The sequence below is a fragment of the Loxodonta africana genome, chromosome 2, assembly GCF_030014295.1.
Source record: "Loxodonta africana isolate mLoxAfr1 chromosome 2, mLoxAfr1.hap2, whole genome shotgun sequence".
Taxonomy (NCBI): Eukaryota; Metazoa; Chordata; class Mammalia; order Proboscidea; family Elephantidae; genus Loxodonta; species Loxodonta africana.
The window spans coordinates 425,001-449,372 of NC_087343.1; the positions used below are offsets into that span (position 1 = coordinate 425,001).

Sequence of the window (24,372 nt, forward strand, 5' to 3'; positions counted from 1 at the left end):
GCCTTATACATACTCAGAATTACTTTTTGTTCCAATCACTCTATCCTGAGTTGTCCCATAAATTCTTCAGACACTCCAAGATCCATCTTCTTTAGCCATCATTTGATGGTCTTCCCACATGATTGTGCTGTAGGTGACAGATGGAGCTGTGTACAGAGCAGCTTTGCGTCCAGGTCTGAACTTGATAATTAGATCTTTACTTTCTCTGAGCTTGATTATTTTCCCCCAAGCCTTAAAAGTAAAATGGTTTTGCTTTTTATTGTAAGGAAATTGTTTCCAAATGTCATTAAATCAGGCATTGCCTCTAGTTTATGCAAAACATTTCATGAAACTATTAGGATAGCTTTGTGCTATTGTGAGCTTCTTGTGCAAAATGCTTCACAAAAAGTCAGGAAACAATTACTTCCTATCACAACCTCAGTACACTGTTTCAGCACCTCCACATTCAATTCTCTTTGTGATGACTAAATGGGAATTCAGATGTATATTTCAGTTGCCGTTGACATTTACTGCTTCAAGGAGTTGTTGCTTCTCTCAAAGGTCCACAATTCAGGGAAGCTGTCCCTGTGTGAACCAGCCTGAATTGTTACAGCTTGTTGATCAAAGCAGTCTAGAATCTGACAGGCATGGTTAATGATATACACACAGTCTTGCCCAAAAAGGTAAAAGTGGTAACTACTGGAATGAGCAGCTTGTTAATACTGGGAGTGCTTTAATTCTTAACCCTGTAAGTAATGGTTTAAAGTTAAGATAAAAACTGCCTTTACTTGGGTAAAGCAGTGTTTATTTTTGTAGTATTTGAACAGTTGTTGTATTATTCTCTCTCCCTTTTTTGCATTCCTCTCAACATTTGTTTTTCTTGACATCAGGAAAATCAGAATCTAGGAGATTAAGAAAGACTAATGGTAGTTAGACATGCCACACTAATTATTAAAGTACAGAACTTTGTTTCCTCAAGCTAAAAAAATTCACATTTCATCCTGTCTTCAAATTTTTCTTAATCAGTGTCTAGTTATCTATTGCTGCTGTAACAGAAATACCACAAGTGAATGGCTTGAACAAACAGAAATTTATTCTCTCGCAGTTCACGAGGCTAGAAGTCTAAATTCAGGGTGCCAGCTCCATGGGAAGGCTTTCTGTCTCTGTTGGTTCTGGAGGAGCTGGTCTAGGAGCTTCTCAGGACAGGAAACCTGGGTCCAAAGGATGTGGTCTGCTCTTGGCTCTTCTTGCTTGGTGGTAATGAGGTCCCTTTCCTTTCTGCTCAGTTATCTCTTTTATATCTCAAAAAATATTGACTCAAGATGCAGCCTAATCCTGTAGATTGAGCCCTGCCTCATTAACATAACTGCTTCTAACCCTGCCTCATTAACATCATAAAGGTTAGGATTTATAGCACATAGGATAATCACATCAGATCACAAAATGGTAGAAAACCACATAAAACTGGGAATCATGGCCTAGCCAAGTTGACACAAATTTTGGGGGGACACAATTTGTCTTAGTTATCTAGTGCCGCTATAACAGAAATACCACAAGTGGATGGCTTTAACAAAGAGAAATTTGTTTTCTCACAGTCCAGTAGGCTAGAAGTCCAAATTCAGGGCATCAGTTCCAGGGAAGGCTTTCTGTCTCTGTCAGCTCTGGAGGAAGGTCTTTCTCATCAATCTTCCCTTGGACTAGGAGCTTCTCTCACAGGAACCCTGGGTCTAAAAGACACACTCTGCTCCTGGTGCTTCTTTCTTGGTGGCATGAGGTCCCCAACTCTCTGCTTTCTTTCCTTCCCTTTTATCTCTTGAGAGATGAAACGTGGTGCAGAGAAACTCCCTTTACCTTGGATCAGGGAGGTGACCTGAGTAAGGATGGTGTTACCTAATCCTCTCAACATAAAATTACAATCACAAAATGGAGGACAACCACATAATACTGGGAATCGTGGCCTAACCAAGTTGATACATGCATTTTTGGGGGGACATAATTCAATCTATGACACAATTCAATCCATAACAATCAGAAACATCTTTTCTGGCTTTACTGTGCCCTCCTCCAAGTTAGCCTATCTTCTTTCCTGGTTAAACCGCAGCCCACACTTGGATGCTCATCCCACATGTCCCTCTCATTGGTGGACTAAGGTGTGTGAGATGATGGTTAGGGCGTCTAGGAGACCAGCGGGTGGCTAGAGAGGGCATTGGTGGGATTCACCTTCTGGGAGTTCTTCAGAGCTTAGAGAGAATAATGTTTGAGCCACAATACCAGTTTATTAATTTACTGTGGGAATTATACCCACCTAGGTTTTTTTTTTTTTTTTAATGCTTACAGAATAGTACAATCTTGTCCTTTAATCAGAACTGTAGGGGGAAATACCATCTACAATAGGATTTAAAAAAAAAAAAAACTCCCTTAAATAAATTTGCCAAATTATCTCTACTAACAATGTCTCCTCATAAAAAATGTAAAGCATTATTTAAAGAAATTAAAGAAGATCTAGATAAATGGAGGGATAAACCAAATTTATGAATTAGAGGCCTTGATATTATACAGACATCAGTTTTCTCTAAATTGATTTATAGCGCTAATGCAGTTAGCAACAACTTTTCTTTTCCTGAGAATAGCAGGTCAATGTGAAAGCTGGACAATGAAAAAGGAAGATCGAAGAATTGATTCCTTTAAACTATGGTGTTGGTGAAGAATATTGAATGTACCATGAACTTCTAGAAGAACGAACAAATCTGTCTTGGAAGAAGTACAACCAGAACGCTCCTTAGAAGCAAGGACGATGAGACTTCGTCTCACATACTTTGAACATGTTATCAGGAGGGACCAGTCCCTGGAGAAGGACATCATGCTTGGTAAAGTAGAGGATCAGTGAAAAACAGGAAGACCCTCAACGTGATGGATTCACACAGTGGCTGCAACAATGGTGTCGTGGATTGAATTATGTTCCCCCCAAAATGTGTATCAATTTTGCTGGGCCATGATTCCTGGTATTGTGTGGTTTTTCTGTATGTTGCAAATCCTGCCTCTATGATGTTAATGAGGGAGGATGTGCGGCAGTTGTGTTAGTGAGGCAGGACTCAATCTACAAGACTGGATTGTGTCTTGAGGCAATATCTTACGATATAAAAGAGAGAACCCAGTGGAGAGACAGGGAAACCTTACACCACCAAGAAAGCAGTGCCAGAAACACAGTGTGTCCTTCAGACCCAGGGTTCCTGTGCAGAGAAGCTCCTAGTCCAGGGAAACATTGATAAGAAGGCTGACAGAGAGAGAAAGCCTTCCACTGCAGCTGACACCCTGAATTTGGACTTTTAGCCTACTTTACTGTGAGGAAATAAACTTTTCTTTGTTAAAGCCATCCACTTGTGGTATTTCTGTTATAGCAGCACTAGATGACTAAGACAAATGGGCTCAAGCATAACAACGCCTGTGAGGATGGTGCAAGACTGGGCAGTGTTTTGTTCTGTTGTACGTAGGGTTGTTATGAGTCAGAACCAACCTAACAACATCTAATAACAACAACAAGAATAGCTGGGAACACTCTAGAAAAAAAGGAAAAAGGAGAGGAAGAGGAAGAGGGTGGAGGAGATGACAATTATAGGGGGTTCAACACCAGAGATCAAGACTTACTATAAAACTAGTTAAGACAGTGTGTTATCAGTGCAAGGATGGACAACAAGACCCAGAAAACAGGATCCAGAGTCCACATGCTGACCGTGTATATGGGAACACGGGATTTACGATAAAGGTGGCACTGTAGGGCAGTGGGGAAAGGATGGTCTTATAATAAATGGTGCCAGGTTAACTGGATCCATACGGGGAAAAAAAAAAAGGGGGGATCTCGACCCCTACACACCGTTACATACCAAGGAAGTATCAGATGGACTGTTGAAACTTCTAGAAGGTAACAGGGAGAGTTAGGAGGTCTGTGGGGAAAGATTTCTTACACAGGAGAAAGAGTCCGCTCCATGAGGAAAGCACTGATGAGTCAGACTACGTTGGAGTACATTAACCCAGTAAAAACCCAGTGCCGTGGAGTCGACTCCGACTCATAGCGACCCATTAAGAACACAGAAACCCAAACCATGGAGTGGGCGAAGATGAAGTGGTGTCGTTAAATGACAGATTCTGTAGTTGAATTATAAAATTTTAATGAAGATTTTACATGGGAGAAAGCTGAACACTGAACTGCTGCAGCAAGGAAGCCTGGCACTCGAGGAGATGCCAAGGGCTTCGGTTTGAGAAGGACAGTGGTCTCCTTTTATGAGAGGCTTCGAGGAAGTTGTTGTTGTTAGTTGCTCTCGAGTCAATTCTGGCTCATGGTGACTCCACATGTGCGGAGTTGAACTGCTGCACAGGGTTTTCAATGCTATAATCTTTCAGAAGCAGATCGCCAGGTCTGTCTTCTGAGGTGCCGTGGGTAAACTCGAACCTCAGAAAGGCTGGCCACGTTCCCAAGGCCTAGCCAGGTGGACGGGGGTGGGGACGAGCTGCCAGGGCCAGGGTGGTCAGCAGCATGTCCCAGCCTTCTCTGGCTCTGTCAAGTATGTGCATTCTTCCAGGAGGGAGTGTTTTCTCTTCATGGCTGTGACTTGCTTTTGACGGGTGGACATGGGAATTCTCACAGGTATCAACCCTTGGGATACAGCATGCGTGTTCCTTAGGGCAAGGCTGAAATGACTGTGTTGCCGTGTTGCAGACGGACGTGATGCACCAGAACGTGTATGACTACATCCACGTGGATGACCGCCAGGACTTCTGCCGGCAGCTGCACTGGGCCATGGACCCACCCCCGGTGGCGCTAGGGCAGCCTGCACTCCCAGAGACAGGTGGGTCCAGGGGTGCTGTGGGGAGACCAGGGACACCACCGGCACGCATGCCTGCACCGTGTGTTTCACGGCCTTTGCTTACACCGTGCGTTCAGACCCTGCCACCTTCTTTGGGAGACCTCTGCTGTTTTCCAAGGCTGCCTCCCCAGGCCCCCCCAGCCTTCTGTGGGCCCCACAGCCTGCTCTGGTTCTAGGAGCATTTGCCTTGCTGGCTACTTTACTGTGTGTGAGCCAGGCTCCCCATCACCTCCTGAGAAGCTGCCGGGCTTGTCCCTTGTTTTGCAAACTCCCCTCCGTTATGCACATCTTCCAGAAATTTCTCTGGTCCCATTGGATTTACTTGAAAAGAGCCCCTGAGAGATTACTGCCTGTTGAGGGATGGTTGCCCCTTTGTGCGAGGACCCCCTGCAAACCCAGGCTTACCAATCCAGCCCCTGCCCCTTTGTGCATGGACCCCCTGCAAACCCAGGCTCACCGGCCCAGCCCCTGCCCCTTTGTGCAAGGACACCCTGCAAACCCAGGCTTACCCACCCAGCCCCTGCCCCTTTGTGCAAGGACCCCCTGCAAACCCAGGCTCACCGGCCCAGCCCCTGCCCCTTTGTGCAGGGACCCCCTGCAAACCCAGGCTTACCCACCCAGCCCCTGCCCCTTTGTGCATGGACCCCCTGCAAACCCAGGCTCAGCCACCCAGCCCCTGCCCCTTTGTACAAGGACCCCCTGCAAACCCAGGCTCACCAGCCCAGCCCCTGCCCTGCCTGATAGAGAGAGGGCTCTTTGCGCAGCTCAGCTCAGCAGGCCTCACTCTCTTGGATTGACATCAGAGGAAAGTGAGTGCTTTCAGCGCTGAAGGGGCAGGCAGGCTCCGGTTCCTGAGGCCTCAGGGATGGTCTGCTGGGCGCGCCCGGTGCACAGAGCTGCTCCCTGGCTCTTTCACACATTTCCAGAGAAGTTAAACAGTTCAAGGAGAAGTTTCCACCACAACTCACCCAGCAGCACAATCTACCTTACAAAGTTGAATGAAAAATGTTAGCAGCAGTGATTACACGCAATGACACCAGAAGCACACATAGATACTGAAAACAATGGCTTTGAGGCAAGGCGCACGGACACAAAGCTCCCCTGCGCGGTGCTCCTGCGGGGCTGCGGGTGGTGGGGTGCCGGGAGAGACAAGTTCACCGCTCGCTGTCCCACGCGAGCCCTACGTTTATCGGACTTCTCCCTCGGCCGCCCTCCTGGCCTCACCTGTGCTGCCGAGACAGGAGAAGATTCCGTCCTGCAGAGACTGCTCCAGGCCCAGGATGCGGACGCGGGCCCTCCCCCTGAATTCGCCGCCTTCCTGACGCGCTGCTTCGTGTGCCGCGTACGCTGCCTGCTGGACAGCACCTCGGGCTTCCTGGTGAGTCGGGGTCGTGGGTCACCAGGTCGCTAGGATACATCGCCCTGCTGTAGAGGGAAGCGGCGGGGGAGAGAGGGACATGCTCTCTGACGCTGGGTCTCCTTGCTGCTCCGAGGGTCCACTGACCCACCGCAAGCCCTTGGTGGATCGTGTAACCTGCGTGACCTGCACCAGGTGCAGCCAGCGGCCCTCCTCCCAGTGGAGGGGGTGAGGAGCTCACAGATACAGGCTCCCCACACACCGTCTCCTGGGGCTGCCTCAACAGGGTACAGAAGTGGGTGCTTTAAAGAACAGAAATTCATGGCCTCAGTTCTGGAGGCTGGGAGTCAGAGATCGGGGTGGCAGCCATATGGATTCCTCCTGAAAAACTGCCCCAGGTCTCTCTCCCAGCTTCGCAGGGCTCCCGGGGGCCCTAGTGTTCCTTTGCCGCCTGTAGATCCATCCTTGCCAGGGTCTGTCTGCCCCTGTGGCTGCACCTGTGTCTGTCTGTGTGGCTGCACCTGTGTCTGTCTGTGTGGCTGCCCTCCTCTTTTATAAAGACACCACTTGTACTGGGTCAGGACCCACCCTGCTCTGGTACGTCCCTGGTAACTGATCACATCTTCTAACAAAGACCCATTTCCCAACAAGGTCACGTTCACAGGCACAGGGGTTAGGACTTCAGCACATCTTTCGGGGACACAGGTCAGCCCCCGTTACAGGTGACCTGATAGAACAGAACCTGGATACAGGAGGCCCAGGCATGACGTGTGAGTAAGAGGACAGACTGCTGTCTGCTACAGACGTGTGAGCTTGAAGAAAAAAAAAAAAAAAAGAGCTTCCCGTAAATGTATTTAAAAATTTGAAAACATCTGAGGTGGGTTTTTATACAACCTGACACTTAATTCAGCTTCCATTGTGGCTTTATTTAAAATTAATTTTACAAGGTTCTTTTTCAAGTACACCCAACGTCCAAGGTCTGAAGAGGTATAAGGCGCTGCCATCACGGCAGCACTGACCCAGACCCCAGCTTCCAGACTTTAACACCTCTCTTGCCAACAGACTCTTGGGGTTCCCACTCCTCATAGCCCACCGTTTCCTCAGTGAGCTGGGCAGCACATTTTATATCATCTGGCATCTCAGAAAAAACCCACACCCGTTGCTGTAGGGTGGATTCTGACTCATAGCGACCCTACAGGACAGAGTAGAACTGCCCCACAGGGTTTCCAAGGAGTGCCTGGTGGATTCAAACCACTGACCTTTTGGTTAGCAGCTGAGCTCTTAACCACTGTGCCACCAGGCCTTCATGTGGCTTCTAAGCAGGAGAAAAAGGCCAAAAAGGAGGATGAGCTCTCTTTACCAGCTGGAGGGGGTCTTTCTCACCTTGGTGCTTCCCGAGGGCAGGAGGCTAAGCGACTGGTCAGAGAGAAGGTGTGAAATGCTCAGCGGGCTGTGAGCACGCTTTGTCCACGCTGTGTGGGGTGCCGCGTAAGCTTTGTGGCAGGGGTCAGCACGCTGTGAGCACGCTTTGCCCATGCTGTGTGGGGTGCTGCATAAGCTTTGTGGCAGGGGTCTCAGGGAACCGGGCAGCAGGGGCGTGGTCAGGAGAGCCGGTAAGAGAGTGGCTGGCCGGCCAGCAGGGGCAGCAAGGACACCAGGCCTGCACTGGCCTTTACAAAGAAACACCTTCCAGGTCACACAGCCATCCTAGACCCTCTGCTGCCACTGGTGTCCGTGATTCCTCATCTTTTATTTAGGCACTCAGTTAACACACACATACACACTTGAGAATAAAATATCAAAATAAAAGATGTTATTGTCTCTCATTTTATAGTATTTTGTTCTAATTTTTGTATAAATTAAGGTAGTTACTATTCATTGGCTGATAAGAAATGTTGTCACTTATTTTTAAAAAATGGATAATCCGTTTCAGGTTAACTGAAAACTCATTTCAAGATGACATGGATTGGGGGTACTTTACAATCAAGCAGAGACTGAAATATAGATAAAAATGGAACTGCAAAATAAAGGACTGAATAAAGGAAATGTGAGCAAGAGAAATTAGTTTGAAGCTGAAATGTTCCGATAAAACATGCAAAACCAGTGTTGGGGTATTTTTCCAGTAAAGCCTGTCACTCCACAGCACTCTCCTTCCCAGAATGCACTGTGACAAGGTGCCAGGAGTTGAAACACGGCAGCCATGGGTGACCTCACAGCCCCTTCCCAGTGTGACACCCTGTGGCTGTGACAGCAAGGTCCTTATTGTTAAATTTGCAAAAGTTCTGCGATGCTGCTGACATTCCACTGGTAACGTGGAGTCCGCTGTGGCGGAGCACTTACAACACAGAGAGCTGGATGGTGGACTTCCAGGAGCACACCACTGCCTTGAGTCCTCCCACCCAGCGTGTGACAGGCAGACAGTAGGTGCTCTGCAAGTGTCTGTTTAGTGAACAAATCCATGGACAGATGGAAAGGTGAATGGATAGATGGATGGATGGACAAACGGGTGGATGGATGAGTGGACAGATGGATGGATGAAGGAAGGACAGACAGAAGGATGAATGGATGGATGGATGGGTGGGTGGGTGGGGGGATGAAGAAAGGAAGGGAGGGAGGGAGAAGGGATAGATCACAAATAGAAGGATGGATAGAAGGAAGGAAGAAACGATGGACAGAGAGAAGGATGAATGGATGGATGAATGGGAGGAAGGACAGAAGCATGATGGATAGAAGGAAGGACAGGAAGACTGGGGTGGTGCTTTGGGGTCATTCTTCCACCAAGGGCAAAACACCCTAAAGGCACTTGGTAACTAACCCAATTTTAGGTCAGGCTTCCAATTATAGAGAAACCTTTTGTTTTCTCTTTTTATAGCTCCTAAATAATTTGCTGGCTTTTTAGCTCACATTACACACTAGATAAATTAAATCATCTTGTCCCTAAGTTTCATCACTTTGAATATAGAATAGTAAGTCGGAAGTCGAGTGAACACTGACGTAGCCCTTGGAGATAGTCTGCTTTGGCTGATGGCTCTGTGGTGGGCTGGCCGCAGCCGGGTGGATACACTCTTGTGCACGCCTGTGTGTGGCATTCACACACAGAAACACACTTGTCAACTAAAGGACGTTAAGGAGGCTCCGGAGAAACCGTGAACTACTTGAAGGCCCTGGGATAGCCCTGCTTGTCCAATGTTACCAAGTGTTACCAGTGCCCTAGGTGTTCACTCATCCATGGAGCGATCAGGGTAGGTGTCTTCTCCATGGCTCTGTTCCTGGAGGATGCCAGTCGTTGTCAGCCATCTGGCCACTGTGCCTTTTGACCATGTTGCTAACTTGCTTCTTTGTCTCTGTCTTTGCAACACCAGACAATGCAGTTTCAAGGAAAACTGAAGTTCCTGTTTGGGCAGAAGAAGAAGACACCATCGGGGACAGTCCTGCCGCCCCGGCTCTCCCTGTTCTGTGTGGCAGTGCCGGTTCTTCTGCCGTCTGTGGCGGAGATGAGGGTGAAGACCGCCCTTCTGCGGGCCAAGCCCAGGGCGGACGTTGTGGCCACGATGGACACCAAGTAAGTGCCACCTGTGGGCGCCACCGTGCTCTGCTGCTCACTGCCACTTGGTTTGATTTTCAAATTGCTGCAAATGCCTCTACACCTTAATATTCCCTGTATATTCCGTCTCCATTTTCAACAGGTGGTAAACCAAGAAGCACTTTTTTTAAAAATTTTTATTGCGCTTTAAGTGAGTTTACAAATCAAGTCAGTCTCTCACACAAAAACTTATATACGCCTTGCTACACACTCCCAGTTGCTCTCCCCCTAATGAGACAGCCCGCTCCCTCCCTCCACTCTCTCTTTTCGTGTCCATTTCGCCAGCTTCTAACGCCCTCTATCCTTTCATCTCCCCTCTAGGGAGGAGATGCCAACATAGTCTCAAGTGTCCACCTGATCCAAGAACCTCACTCCTCACCAGCATCCCTCTCCAACCCATTGTCCAATCCAATCCATGTCTGAAGAGTTGGCTTTGGGAATGGCTCCTGTCCTGGGCCAACAGAATGTCTGGGGGCCATGACCCCCGGGGTCCTTCTAGTCTCGGTCAGACCATTAAGTGTGGTCCTTTTACAAGAATTTGGAGTCTGTATCCCACTGCTCTCCTGCTCCCTCAGGGGTTCTCTGTTGTGTTCCCAGTTAGGGCAGTCATCGGTTGTAGCCAGGCACCATCTAGTTCTTCTGGTCTCAGGCTGACATAGTCTCTGGTTTATGTGGCCTTTTCTGTCTCTTGGGCTCGTAATTGCCTTGTGTCCTTGGTGTTCCTCATTCTCCTTGGATCCAGGTGGAATGAGACCAATTGATGCATCTTAGATGGGTGCTTGCTAGCATTTAAGACTCCAGACACCACTCTTCAAAGTGGGATGCAGAATATTTTCTTAATAGATTTTATTATACCAAATAACTTAGATGTCCCCTGAAACCATGGTCCCCAAACCCCCACCCCTGCTACACTGGCCTTTGAAGCATTCAGTTTATTCAGGAAACTTCTTTGCTTTTGGTTTAGTCCAATTGTGCTAACCTCCCCTGTACTGTGTGCTGCCTTTCCCTTCACGTAAAGTAGTTCTTATCTACTACCTAATTAGTGAATACTCCTCTCCCACCCTCCCTCCCTCCACCCTCTCGTAACCATCAAAGAATATGTTCTTCTCAGTTTAAACTATTTCTCGAGTTCTTATAATAATGGTCTAATACAATATTTGTCCTTTTGCAACTGACTAATTTCACTCAGCATAATGCCTTCCAGGTTCCTCCATGTTATGAAATGTTTCACAGATTCCTCACTGTTCTTTACCCATGTGTAGTATTCAAGCATGGTGTTTTTAAAGGGAGTGAATTACGTAGGCAACAATTGTTAGTAAAAAGAAATGCTTTTCAAACTCATGTTTTCAAAATGTGGCACCAGACGCTGCCTATAAGGCTTCAGCCCTGAGTCCTCCACCACAGACTGGCCTCAGGGAAGTGCCTGGAGCTGCTCGCCGTAGGGGTGGGTGTCGGGACCTGCCTTCTACCTCTGCTTCTCTCTTCAGTTCCTCCTTTCACATAGGGAGGAGCGAAGCCATTCCACTGGTGGGAGAAATGCCCGAGACGGGGGGTCCCCGGCTCCTCCTTCTGCTGACCCCACCGGCCTGAGACTACCCAGAGCTTTCTTGGCTTCCTGACAGTAGAAAAGCCCTGTACCAAGTTTCCCAGGCAGTGTCCTGCGATTTCTGGTTAGGCCTGTGTTGTGTGGCCAGCGTGGCTCAGAGGCACTCCTATGAACTGTGCAGAAGACACCTGTGAGTGGACAGGCATCGGGGACCTCTGAGGTGTGACGTCCATCTTCCCCAGCAGGTCTGTGAGACTCCTCCTGCACCTGTCACAGGTGCCGTTTGTCCCTGGACCCCCTTTTGCCCTGGGTGGCTGCCCCCCCAGCAGGCCCATCTCCCTGGGGCTTTGAGAGGGGCTGCAGCAGCTACAACCTGACCTGGGCTTGGAAGGAATAACTCAAGAGTGGGCGCAGGACGTGAGTGTGGGGCACCTTGGTCCTCACCTTACCTCTCACCACCACCCACCCCTGGCATTGTAGTTGCGCACACTCCTCGAGCCCTCCCTGTTCCTCACTGCGCCTCTGACACCTGCGGTGACGCTTACCCGTGGACCACGGGCCCGGCCTCCTCCTGGGAGTCTGCCCCCACTCGCCCCCTCCTGCTTGCACGTCGGCAGCCATGGCGAGGCACTTCCTGTGCGGTTACAGCGCTGCCAGACTGTCTAGGATGCGGGTGCACAGCTCCCTGCTTCTCACCCTGACCTGGGGGTGACCTGGCCATGTAGGGACTCCTGCCCCTGGGTGCTCCCTCGGGGCCCAAGCATGGAGTAAAGGGGCTGATCTGAGCCTGGCTCTGCCCGGCCTTTTGGGTGGCTGCAGGTGGCCGCAGCCCTCGGTGTGTCTGTGTCTGTCTTGTTGACTGTGATCAGATTCCCAGCACGTGCTCTGTGACTCCAGGGCCCCTCTGCCCTCCTCTCTTCTAGGCCCCTCTGCCCACCTCTCTTCTAGGCCCTTCGGTGCCACGCCCCAGCCGGTGACTGAAGTGGGGCTCTGTCCCCTGCCCTGTGCACTTGGCTTCGTTAGCACACCATCACTTGTGAAGAAATCCCACTCTTTTGGCCTGAGTGTCTGCTAGTGGCTTCTCCACTTTGTGTTATTGTTGTTAGTTGCCATGGGGTCAATTCTGACTCATGGTGACCCCATGTGCAGAGGAGAACTGCTCCATGGGGTTTTCATGGCTGTGACCTTTCACAAGAAGATCTCCAGGACTGTCTTCTGAGTCATCTCTGGGTGGGTTTGAACAGCCAATCTTTTGGCTGGAAGTGGAGTGCTTAACCATTTGTTCCACTCAGGGACTCCTCCACTTGATGGGATAATTATCGAATTGGAAGGAAATCTTAGCAGGCATTTAATTCGGCTCGCTAACTCAGATGTGTACCTCTTCTACAATGCCCAGGAAGAGCAATCTCACAAGGCTGCGCACACTGGTGGAGAGACAGGGAACTCGCCCCCTCACGCACCAAACATTCCACACCCAGACAAAACTTTGCCAGAAGATTCTTCTTTGTGTTGACCTGAAATCTTACTCCATATAACCTCTGTCCTATATGGTCTCAGTTCTGTTTAAACAGCCTTACTCCCAGGCTGTGGTTCCCAGATTCTCCCCAGTCCAGGTTGAGTTTCCTCTGATGTGTACAATGAGTCATCAGCCCCTTCAAAGGGCAGCGCCCGGGGAGGCTCACAACAGACCAAGCAGTGTAAAGTCAGTATAAATGGTCACCTCTCCTGTTCTGAGCGTGCTACCTGTGTTAATACAAGTATTATGGCAGACTCGTCCTTCTGCTATTGCAGACCCTATTGCTGGTTAGATATGTCTCATCTGTCCTGTGCTTTTGTTCACTTTCCGTTTTTCAGATCTCAGCCTCGTCAGACTCCAGCCTTCGGGATGGTTAGACCTGGGATTGCACACGATCTAGCACATTTGTTCTGCCTTCTCCCTGACGTCTTCAGTTTAATAAGCATGCCCTCTGTGTTCTCAGCCATGTCTCCCACAGACAGGTCACACCCAACAGAACCCGCCTGCCAGCCCAGAGCTCCGTCTGTCAGATCCCAAAGATGCCGTGGGGACCCTTGTTAAGCACCTACTGACATCAAAGGACAAACATGAGGATGCTCTGTGACTCGGCCTCAGGGGACTTGTGCTGACCCCTTCCGGGGCTGACCCTGTCTGACCATCGTGGGTGGCACCAGCTGGGTGGGCACTAGGTGCACATCCCCCAGGCCCCACCTCACCACAGTTTCAATCCTTGGCCCATCCCGCCCTTCTGTGGGTGTGAGTCTTCATTCCACCTCAAAGTCCATCATTCACATTTACCTTCTAAATTACCATTTAAGCAAACAGTAGCCGCAACTATGGGAAGGCTTCCTGTTCTGTGTGTTGGTTTCTTGCTGTCCTTATTTTCTTTCTGCTCATTGTGGCCGGGCAGAGCCTCCACAGCCGTCTGCAGTTGGTGCACTGCCTGCTTCCAGGGACGAGTTCCCATCTCTCTGCTGCAGGTCCCACCCTGTGCACAGGCGGATGGAGGCTTCCAGGGCTGAGGCTCCAATAAACATACAAAATGTCATAAAATATGAGGGAGGGAAAACAAACACCCAAGGAGCCATCGATGTAGTAGTAAGCTAGAATATGGAGGTATGCACAGCCTAGGGGTTACTGTGCGTGGAGCCACACCTGGTTGTACAGAGGCAATCGTGTTGGTGTTAAGTGCTGGCCAGGTGTTCTCCACTCAGCAGCCCCACGTGACAGAGTAGAACTGCCCCGTGGCTGTACTCTTTACAGAAGCGGATCACCTGGTCTTTCTCCCTCTGAGTCCCTAGGTGGGTTCAAACCACCACCAGGGCTCCTTAGAGGTAAACTGAAGTGGCTTCAAGTGCGGCAGACCTTTTGAGCTGGGGCAAGTGGTTAATGTGCTTGGCTGTTCACCAGAAGGTCAGAGGTTCGAGTCCACCCAGAGGATCCTCAGAAGAAAGGCCTGTGGTCTAACTTCTGAAAAATCAACAATTGAAAACCCTGTGAAACACGGTTCTCTACTGACACACGGGGGTCGCCATGAGTGGGAATCAACTCCACGGCAAGTGGGAGCGGCTGTGCTCTCTGACACCTTCTTCATCTTCAGTTACTGCCTAGGAGTGTTTTTGTTTTCTTTCCTGTGTTTTTTAAACTGCTTTCGCTTTATTTTTGTAGCTGAAATTCATTTAATGAGCTTTCTCTTTTCTGTATGTTTTTGCAGTCTTAAAAATAAGCCAAAGGGAAAATCTCAGCAGTCAGGTCTGCATGGAGAGGGCCCTCCGCCCCCTGGCGCCGGTGCGGGGAAGTGCAGGATGCGGCCAAGGCGCGACGCTCGCGGGGCCGCACTACGCGTGCGCACAGGAGCCTAACCCGGTGCTCTTGCTGCGCAGGTGGCGCTGCCGGCGGGAGAGCCAGGTGTAGGAACAGAAAGGTGTGGGGAGAGAAAGGCGGGGGACAGAAAGGTGTGGGCACAGAAAGGTGTGGGGACAGAAAGGCGGGGGACAGAGAGGCGCGGGGACAGAAAGTCGGGGGACAGAAAGGTGTGGGCACAGAAAGGTGTGGGGACAGAAAGGCGGGGGACAGAAAGGTGTGGGGACAGAAAGACGGGGGACAGAAAGGTGTGGGCACAGAAAGGTGTGGGGACAGAAAGGTGTGGGCACAGAAAGGTGTGGGGACAGAAAGGCGGGGGACAGAAAGGTGTGGGGACAGAAAGGCGGGGGACAGAAAGGTGTGGGCACAGAAAGGTGTGGGGACAGAAAGGCGGGGGACAGAGAGGCGCGGGGACAGAAAGTCGGGGGACAGAAAGGTGTGGGCACAGAAAGGTGTGGGGACAGAAAGGCGGGGGACAGAAAGGTGTGGGGACAGAAAGACGGGGGACAGAAAGGTGTGGGCACAGAAAGGTGTGGGGACAGAAAGGTGTGGGCACAGAAAGGTGTGGGGACAGAAAGGCGGGGGACAGAAAGGTGTGGGGACAGAAAGGCGGGGGACAGAAAGGTGTGGGCACAGAAAGGTGTGGGGACAGAAAGGCGGGGGACAGAAAGGTGTGGGGACAGAAAGACGGGGGACAGAAAGGTGTGGGCACAGAAAGGTGTGGGGACAGAAAGGTGTGGGCACAGAAAGGTGTGGGGACAGAAAGGCGGGGGACAGAAAGGTGTGGGGACAGAAAGGCGGGGGACAGAAAGGTGTGGGGACAGAAAGACGGGGGACAGAAAGGTGTGGGCACAGAAAGGTGTGGGGACAGAAAGGCGGGGGACAGAAAGGTGTGGGGACAGAAAGGCGGGGGACAGAAAGGCGGGGAACAGAAAGGTTTGGGGACGGAAAGGTGTGGGGACGGAAAGGTGTGGGGACAGAAAGGCGGGGGACAGAAAGGCGGGGGACAGAAAGGTGTGGGGACAGAAAGGCGGGGGACAGAAAGGTTTGGGGACAGAAAGGTGTGGGGACGGAAAGGTGTGGGGACAGAAAGGCGGGGGACAGAAAGGTGTGGGGACAGAAAGGCGGGGGACTGAAAGTTGTGGGGACAGAAAGGCGGGACAGAAAGGCGGGGGGACAGAAGGTGTGGGGACAGAAAGGCGGTGGACAGAAACGTGTGGGACAGAAACGTGCGGGGACAGAATGGCGGGGGGACAGAAAGGTGTGGGACAGAAAGGCAGGGGACAGAGAGGCGCGGGGACCTGGGGTGGGGGCCAGGGGGGCGGGGGACAGAGAGGCGGTGGGACAGAAAGTCGGGGGGACAGAAGGGGGAGGGTGCCCCCGCAACCGTGCCTGGCAGAGTGCGGGTGCTGAGACTCACCGTTACAGTTTTGTGAGGATTATGTGAAGTAAGGTCTTCAAAGGCTTGCATGCATCGTGATAACAACGGTGCAATAAATACCTGATGGCACAGTGGTTAAAGCGCTCAGCTGCTAACTAAAAGGTCGGCAGTTCGAAACCATCGGCCACTCTGCGCGAGAAAGATGTAACATTCTGCTTCTGTAAAGATTATACCCTTGGGAACCCTATGGGGCAGTTCTCTGTCTTATAGGGTCGCTAGGAGTCAGAACCGACTCGTGAGCGATGGGTTGGGGTTTAAGTACTAGATACCATATTATGAAGAATATTATTAAACTCAGAAAGAGGGAAGAAAAAGGGCTAAGGGGAGAATGTTGAATGCTACTCAACATTTCTTAAAAGAAACAATTTCTAGACTTCCTCTTCCAGTTGCCGTGGTGTTGATTGCAACTCACGGAGACCCCAGGTGTGGCAGAGCAGAACTGCTCCATAGGGTTTTCAGTGGCTGATTTATTGGAAGCAGATTGCCAGGATTTCGTCTGAGGAGCCCCTGGGCGGACTTCAACCTCCGGCCCTTCTTAGGGGCTGAGTGCATTAACTGTTCGCTCCACCCAGGGACTCTTGGCTTCCTAGGCTTTTTGAATTCCCACCACCCTGCTCTGGACTGAAGTCAGAAGCTAACCTTCAATACATATGTCATAGTCCATTCTGAACTCTAGAAATGCAGGGTGCCAACCCACGGCTCAGATAACCGGGAAGAGTTGCCCTGGAGGGTGCACAGCAGTCCCTGAAGACCACCAGTCATCTTTTTGGTCATTTCAGAGTCTTTTACAACCTTTTCTGACAGGAACTACAGGACATTTTTTCACTATGGCCTTTCCAGAAAGAAAAGAAAAAAAAGCACTAAAAGTCATTCTGTATGTATATACATTTGTTTTCTGAATTAAGTTCTTTAGCCCTGATTGGCCTGGAAAATGACATGATTCAGAATTTTCAGTAAATCTAGCCAAGGAAAGGCTTTACACACTGTAAAGAACTAAACGAGTGTGTGTGGCTGTGGCTGTCTTCATCTCTTCAGCTGGATAGTAAGACGGTGGCTGTCGTAAAGTCATGTAGCCCACACATATGCAATTTACGTGTTATTTTGCTATTACCTTTTCTTCACAGGGCAAAAGCTACCCCGAGTCTGTGTGAATCAGAATTGCATGGAAAGCCCAGCTACTTTGCAGGTAATTTTTGAATTCACTACCGAATCTTTCACATGGGGGAAATGTGTCTCGCCTCTAGGCATCATTTTATCAAGAGCTCCGTCTGTCCTGTGGGAACCCTGGCTTATTCCGTGGGGCCTGTGGGAGAGGGGGTGTCATGTCTGCTACCTGTGGGGGTGACTGTCCATCCCTGTGCCCTGCCCCATGGTCCTGAGGACGCCGTGAGTCGAGAGGTGCTGGGGGCAAGCTGTGTCGGGTCCAGGGATTGTTCACGGCTCACAGGGAAGACTCCTTCCCTTCTCCAAATCTCCACAGGGAGGAGCAATGGAGAGAACGGTATCCCAGTATTCAGAGTGCACGCAGACACTGACGCCGACCGCTGGGCCCGGGCTCCAGTCAGGGCCCCATGCTTGTGTGTTGGTGGCACCGACCTCGTCCTTGACCCCGAGGAGGCTGAAGAGTAAGTAGGGCCGGGTGACACTATCCAGCTCCAGCACAGCCAAGGGCCAAACTAAGGGGTGGGGGTGCTTAAGAAGAAAGAAAAAAGGGACTGGCCAAGTCTCTGGTCTGTCAGCCGTCCTTGACCTGTGAGCATGACAACCAACCTCGGTCTGTACTATAACATGCAGACACACAGAACGCATCCCAACACACCCCATGCCAAGGAGCTGTTACCGCACACTGCGGGGGGCCGCACTGCATGAGGAGGAGAAGGACATGGGGACTCTCATCTTTGCTCTGAAGCCTGGCCACTCCCGTCCCTCCCACTGGGCCTGCCCCTCCTAGAGGCTACCAGTGCTGGAAAGGATCCCAGGCTCTGCCCAGGCTGAGTCAGAAATCGTGCCTGTAAGGGCATAAGGAGTCCTGGGGCGGGGTGGGGGGCGTCACAGGAACAGATTACCCGGTAAGCAAGGCACGCACACCTTAATTCCGCTTACTTACTAATCAGTAGTTCACAATCTCACCTGTTTTTCACATCAGAGATGTGGTGAAACCCGAATGAAATTGTTCTCTACAGATTAGTAAGTAAGCACGATTAAGCCGTATGTACCTTGCTGACTGTAAGCCTGCGCGTACCAACTAGTCGACAGGGTGGTGGTTCAAACCCACCCAGAGGCACCTTGGAAGACGGGCCTGGGGTCTGCTTGTGAAAGGTCACACAGCCTTGAAAACCCTATGGAGTTCTACTGGGAAACACGGAGTCACCATCAGTCAGAACTGACTCACCAGCAACCAACAGTAACAAGCGCTGGGTGTGGGCTCGGGGAAGGCCCGATACTTTTCTATCCTCTCTTGTTGGTTTTTCCCACTTAGCGTAGGAATATACCTAGCTCTGACAGCACACTGTTGCAGCAGTTGTAAGAAATAGGAAGGTAAGTAAGGACACTGGATAGGTGAATAAGTGTTGTGCATCTGCTCCCTCTGACGCTCACTGCTGCCACATTGGTGTGGGTCTGTGCTGTGCCATTTGCTTCATGGGCAGGAACCTGGCTAGTGCAGGGCCTCGCCCATGATGCGGGGCATTGAATTTCTGATTCCCGCCACCATTGTCTGCCTTAACATGGGACAGGCCAAAAAAAAAAAAAAAAAAAGACAGGAGGAAATCTTTTAAATGATTATGAGAAATGTGCAAAGTCACCCCTCAACAAGAAGGTGACATGGAGGCGGCGTCAGGAGAGCTGTTTCTCAGTGGGATCTCGTGGGCACTGGAGCTTCTCATTCACCACATGACTGCAGTCTGTCCGTACCACACTCCCCATGGGCAAGGCTGGGCCGGCGTCTCCTTGACCCACGGCACAGTGCTGAGTACCAGTGTGTCCCCAGTAAACACATGTTGCTGTCAAAGAACGCTCAAGTCCCTGGGTGGTGCAAACGGCTTGTCTGAAAGGTGGAAGGTTCGAGTCCACCCAGAGGTGCCTTGGAAGAAAGGCCTGGCAATTTATTTCTGAAAGATCACAGACATTAAAAACCCTATGGAGCACAGTTCTGCTCCGATGCACCTGGGGTTGCCAGGTGACTCGAGCTTGGTGTTATGGCAGAGCTCTGGTTCTGGAAGAGATGGGGGGATGGGCTCCACCTGTTCCTCCTGTGCCACCGCGGGTGAGTTCCTTCACCTCGTGAAGACGTGGCTTTGTCACACATAGGACACAGGGCTGAAACGTGGGACAAGTGGGGCAGTGCGTGGCCAGGGTACAGTAGTGTCCTGGTTTGGTACCCTCCCTCAGATGGGTCGCTGCCCTGTAGCTGTCTAATGGGCTCTGTCTTCTCTGCAGGGACAGGGAAGAAGAGGACCACGGGAGGATGCTGAGCGGCTCCTCGGGAGCGAGGGGGCAGAGGGAAGTACACATGTACAACTGCGGCTTCAAAGCAGCGGGGAAGATGAGGCATCTTAGCTGGACAGCAGAGAGGCACAACCAGGGCAGCAGCGTGAAGCTGGAGCCAGAGCCCCATGGCAGCGGCCCGCTCTCCGTGTGTGCCAAGCCCCCAGGCACCTGTGTCCCCTACCCGGGCATCCAGGGCCCTTTCAATGCCAGCGGGGTCACTGCTTTCAGAAATGCACCCAGCACCCACCCGCTGGACCATCCGCCAAGTGCCCCCTGTGGCCGGACCAGCAGGCCTTGGCAGGATTGCGACCAGGCCCTGGTGCCCCCACCCACCAGTTGCCACCTCCCCCAGGGGGTCCTGGGGAATGGGCTCCCTCACTCCAGAACACAGAGATTCCCCATGGGGGGCTATTCTGCTGAGGATGCCGAATTGCAAAGTGCACCAGTGCCCCCAGCAGCTTTGTGCAACCCAGTGTTGTCACCGGATGTGCCCATCAAAGTGGAAAACGATTCTGGTTCCGAGGACACAGCAGAGGGCTACACCGAGCCCCCGAGCCAGGTGTGGCTAGGAGCCAGTGACCTGGCCAAGAGACAGCAGGTGAGTTTTCCCAACAGGATGCTCCTGAAGACAGAGCCGGACCTTCCCGGGCACCTGCCCCCCTGCGCAGACTCCAGGCAGTTCTCCTACACCCCGCACCTTGGGCCCAGCGTGTCGGGGCCTCACCCCAGCTGCAGGACCACCACCAGACCCTGCCTCTGCTACCCTGCCGGCTGGGCCTGCCTGGAGCGCACGCGCGGCCTTCCCTGTCCGGAGCTGCCCCACCGCCCACTGCAGGACCCTGGCGCGCGCCATCCGTGCCCGCTGCGGCGCGACTGCAGGGTGCCCGGGGCCGCGCCCGTCGTCAAGCGCGAACCCCTAGACTCGCTGTCGTGGGCCAAGCACAGCCAGGGTGGGGTGCCGGGGATGCTCCCCAAAAGTGCCCTGGCAGCGCTGGTGCCGCCCAAAGTCCCCGAGTGCAGGTTCCTGCCGTAGCTCTGCAGGCGGTTCTAACTCGCCTGGGTCCTCGCTCTGCTTCACGTCGGCCGGCGCCGGGCCCTTTGTCAGCGACATTGTCTGCAAGGTCGCAAAGTTTCAGCCTTCTATTACGTGTGTGTAGCGTGCGCCATAGTGTGTTCTGTGTTCCTTAAATGCAAAGTGGCCTCCAAGGTTTTCAAATGCGACAGCGCTTTTCCTGGAGGAATTAACAGATAGGAAGCGCCCACAGCTGCCCCGCGGGCTCTGCGGGGATGGACTCCACGCTCCAGGGGCTGCCAGCGGGGTCTGCTGGGGGTCCAGAGGACGAGAAGGAAAGGCTTTCACGTCGTTTCCAACGCTTCCCTTGCAAGCTAGCCTCCTTCCTGCCTGCGCTTGGAAGGCAGGACTGACTGGCTGTAGAGTAGACTTCAAAGAGCAGCAGACACGCTGCTCTTCCACTGACCGGACAGGTAACTAAAAATAGAGCTCAGCGTGCCAAAGGTGACCGTAAGCCCGTTCGTGGAAGAATCTAGAAAGTTGCAAGTGCTATGACACTGGGCAGAAGCAGCTGTGGCCTCCTGGTCCTGCATTTACTACAACATGAAGCCTGTGGTCAGGGGCGCTGGGCAGAGTTTGAAGTTGTGCACAGGAAAGTGACACGATGATATCCTGTTCCTTCCAGAAAATTCTCTGAAGATGGTTGGTGACAATCTCTGTCTGGATGTCATGTAATGCAGCACTTACAGTGTTTAGGTTTGAAGTAGAGAGAAATACAAAATGTACAGAAAAGAAACAGGAAATCAAGTTGTCTGTGGCGGCTGCCTGTCTGCTGAGCCTTCCTCTGAGGTCTTCTCCATAAGGACACAGTCGTCTTCCAGGAAGAACTGTTAGCCGGGAGGAACACAGGTGCTACATTTTAAAGGAATTTTTTCATTGTCAAGGCAACACATTCTGACTATAGGAAATTCCAAATAAAAGCATGAATCAGAAAATGAGGGTCCCCCATAATCCACACCCTGGAGAGAACAGGAAGTTCTGGCTTCTTCCAGGACCAGAGTGGCCCAGAGGCCCACCCCGCTTAGTGCAGGGCAGTCCAGGGTGTGCACACTTGGGTATAAAAATCTCAGCATGGCGCTCTGGGGTCTCAGGCCCCTGTGGCTGGCCCACCTGTGCAGAGTGGACAGACCCTCCTCCAGGGACGGGGCATCTGTGCTCTAGAGCCAGCACCACGCTGGGGGCTTGGGAGGTGGCTGGAGAGCCCTAGGAGGGACCCACTGCTCCACCATCACTGGGCTTAGCCCGTGCTACCCCGCTCACTTTTCAGCAGGAGCATTGCCTGCCCCGGGACTCAGCACGTACCCCACCCCTGGTTCTGGGCAAGGTCTAAGCATCTGTTCCTGCAGCAGCAGGTTCTTAGGGGCCTGCCTGCTGGTGTGGGCTGGGTGGCTTTGCAGTGCTCCCTGAGAGTGACAGTGGCCCTCCCCTGCTGTCACACGCTGATGAGAGTCAGGAGGTTCAACAGCCTGGTGGTACTGCACCTGAGTAATGCATCTCAGGTGCCCTGGAATTTCATGGATGTTTGGTAAAGTAGAGGGTCAGAAAAAACAAGAGAACTCAGTGAGACGGATTGACGCGATAGCCACAGTAATAGACTCAAGAATACCAGTGAAGGTGAAGACGGGGCACGACGGGGTAATAGACTCAAGAATACCAGTGAAGGTGAAGACGGGGCACGACCGGGTAATAGACTCAAGAATACCAGTGAAGGTGAAGACGGGGCACGACCGGGTAATAGACTCAAGAATACCAGTGAAGGTGAAGACGGGGCGCGACCGGGTAATAGACTCAAGAATACCAGTGAAGGTGAAGACGGGGCGCGACTGGGCGGACGTGGGGTCACCGTGAGCTGGAGCCAACTCGACAGCAAGCAACGACAACCGGAGGAAACACATGACCAGAAAGGTGGACTTGAGGGGCGTCTTGAATGTTTACCACCTGTGGCCCACGCCTCAGATTCAACCAAAGACAAGCTGCAATCCTTGAGCCTCACGTGAGGCCGTCTGAGGAGGAGACTTACTGAAGCACAAGTGGGGTTCTTCCTCCACAGGCCCCGCACCCACCCCACCAGCATCCTCCCAGATGTGCAGATGTCTGTCCACACTCACACTGATAGGACATGGCTCACTGCACCCAGCTGCAGCTGGCTGACTGGCAAGTTGTGTTCTGATGGCACTGAGTGAGCATCGTGCCATCAGTTTTGCGGTTTTATACCTTGGGGCCACCCCACATTTTTCAGCTTCCTCGTGCACCGAGGCTCCAGCGGGGTGTCTGTGGTCCTCATGTGCTTCCTGTCCCTTCCCCTGCCAGTTTGGTGCCTGTTATGCCGACAACAGAAATTCCTGAGTCAGCACTTTTCTTATGTTATTGTCATATCCGTCCTAAAATACTGTGTGGGGAAGGCCGTAATGGAATGTAGAAGGCAAGGATATAGTGATTCCTGCTTTAAAATCCCACCATGAGTATTAATTAGAGGTTCTTTTTCCTATTGTTTGTAACTTTTCACTATATAGCTGAAAAATTATTAAAATCAAACACGTGGGAATGGGATGAGAGGACAGAAACATATTTTTGCAGTTTTTACTGGAAAAAAGTTTTCAATATTTAGACTGACTTGGCTGAATTTTTAAAACTGGTGCACTATAATGTCATTTTTTGTACTGTTTTCTCTGTGCCTTCAGAAGAAGCTTTCAAATATATTTCTGATACTTCAGTTCATATTAAATTTTTTATATCAATATAAAATGTTTAATACATGTTTACCATGAATGAAAATGTCTGCATGATTTTCCAAATGAAGTGACTTTATTTCCTTTAGTGTGTGTGGTTAATTTTCATCCTAACTCGGATCTTTAGTACTAGATAGACAGCAATAACACAAATATGCCTGAACCAAGAGCCTGGCTTTTGTTCTGTTGTACATAGGGTCGCTATGAGTTGGACCCGACTCGATGGCACCTAACAACAAAGAGTCCCCTGAGGAGGAAGGACAGCCTGGGCCGTCCCTGCTGCCACACCAGCAGTACTATCTCCTCAGGGGGCTGACTCAGAGACCTCCTCTCCCCACTGCCCCCAGCTCTTCCCCAGACCCATCACTGAAGGTCAGGGAGTGCCCTGCCCCATGAGGGTAAAGAGAAGGCAGAACTGAGGACGCAATGAGGACCCTGGATTCCATCTTGGTGGGGCACTTGGGGTCAGCCTTACCTGCTCTCTGAGTACCTGGGCAAGGGGCCTTCGTGGTGAAGGGGGCAGGGGGCAGGAGGCCTCGGACTTCAAGCCCCAGGCACAGCCACAACTTCAGGCCCCTTGAGAGGAGATGCCTTCCAAGGCCTATTCAGAGAATGCCCTAAACTGATCAAGTTCCAGGACCCTGTACAGAATCTAGATGTGCCCCTGCCAGTGGCAAGCTAAGCCCTGCTGGGTCCTCTGCGTCCACCCTACATGCCACAGCACACGCATCCCCATGGCGACCTGGCCTGCTCTGAGCCTCCTGAGACCTGCCCAAGCTAGACCTGCCCAGGCAAGACCAGACTGTGGGGGCCGACCTGCTCCTTCACTGCCTGCACGCTGCTGGGTCCAACGGAGGTGCTCACCTTCCCAAGCCTACTTCAGCCTACACCGCACCTTTGCTCAGGGCCCTCATGCCCTCCCCCCACTCCTTCCC

The 24,372-nt window shown here is 51.6% G+C and overlaps 1 protein-coding gene across 4 annotated transcripts in view; it reads left to right on the forward strand.

Moving 5' to 3' along the window:
* Positions 1 to 23,606, forward strand: part of AHRR (aryl hydrocarbon receptor repressor) — a 140,751-nt gene extending 117,145 nt beyond the window's left edge. For all 4 annotated transcript variants that reach the window (XM_064270268.1, XM_064270274.1, XM_064270287.1 and 1 more), the window contains 6 exons: positions 4,694 to 4,823; positions 6,083 to 6,219; positions 9,561 to 9,760; positions 17,272 to 17,333; positions 17,628 to 17,772; positions 19,586 to 23,606. In XM_064270268.1, coding sequence (XP_064126338.1) covers positions 4,694 to 4,823; positions 6,083 to 6,219; positions 9,561 to 9,760; positions 17,272 to 17,333; positions 17,628 to 17,772; positions 19,586 to 20,669 — 1,758 coding nt within the window. In that variant the 3' untranslated portion in view covers positions 20,670 to 23,606. The remainder of the gene's footprint in view (positions 1 to 4,693; positions 4,824 to 6,082; positions 6,220 to 9,560; positions 9,761 to 17,271; positions 17,334 to 17,627; positions 17,773 to 19,585) is intronic.
* The last annotated feature ends 766 nt before the right edge of the window (positions 23,607 to 24,372 follow it).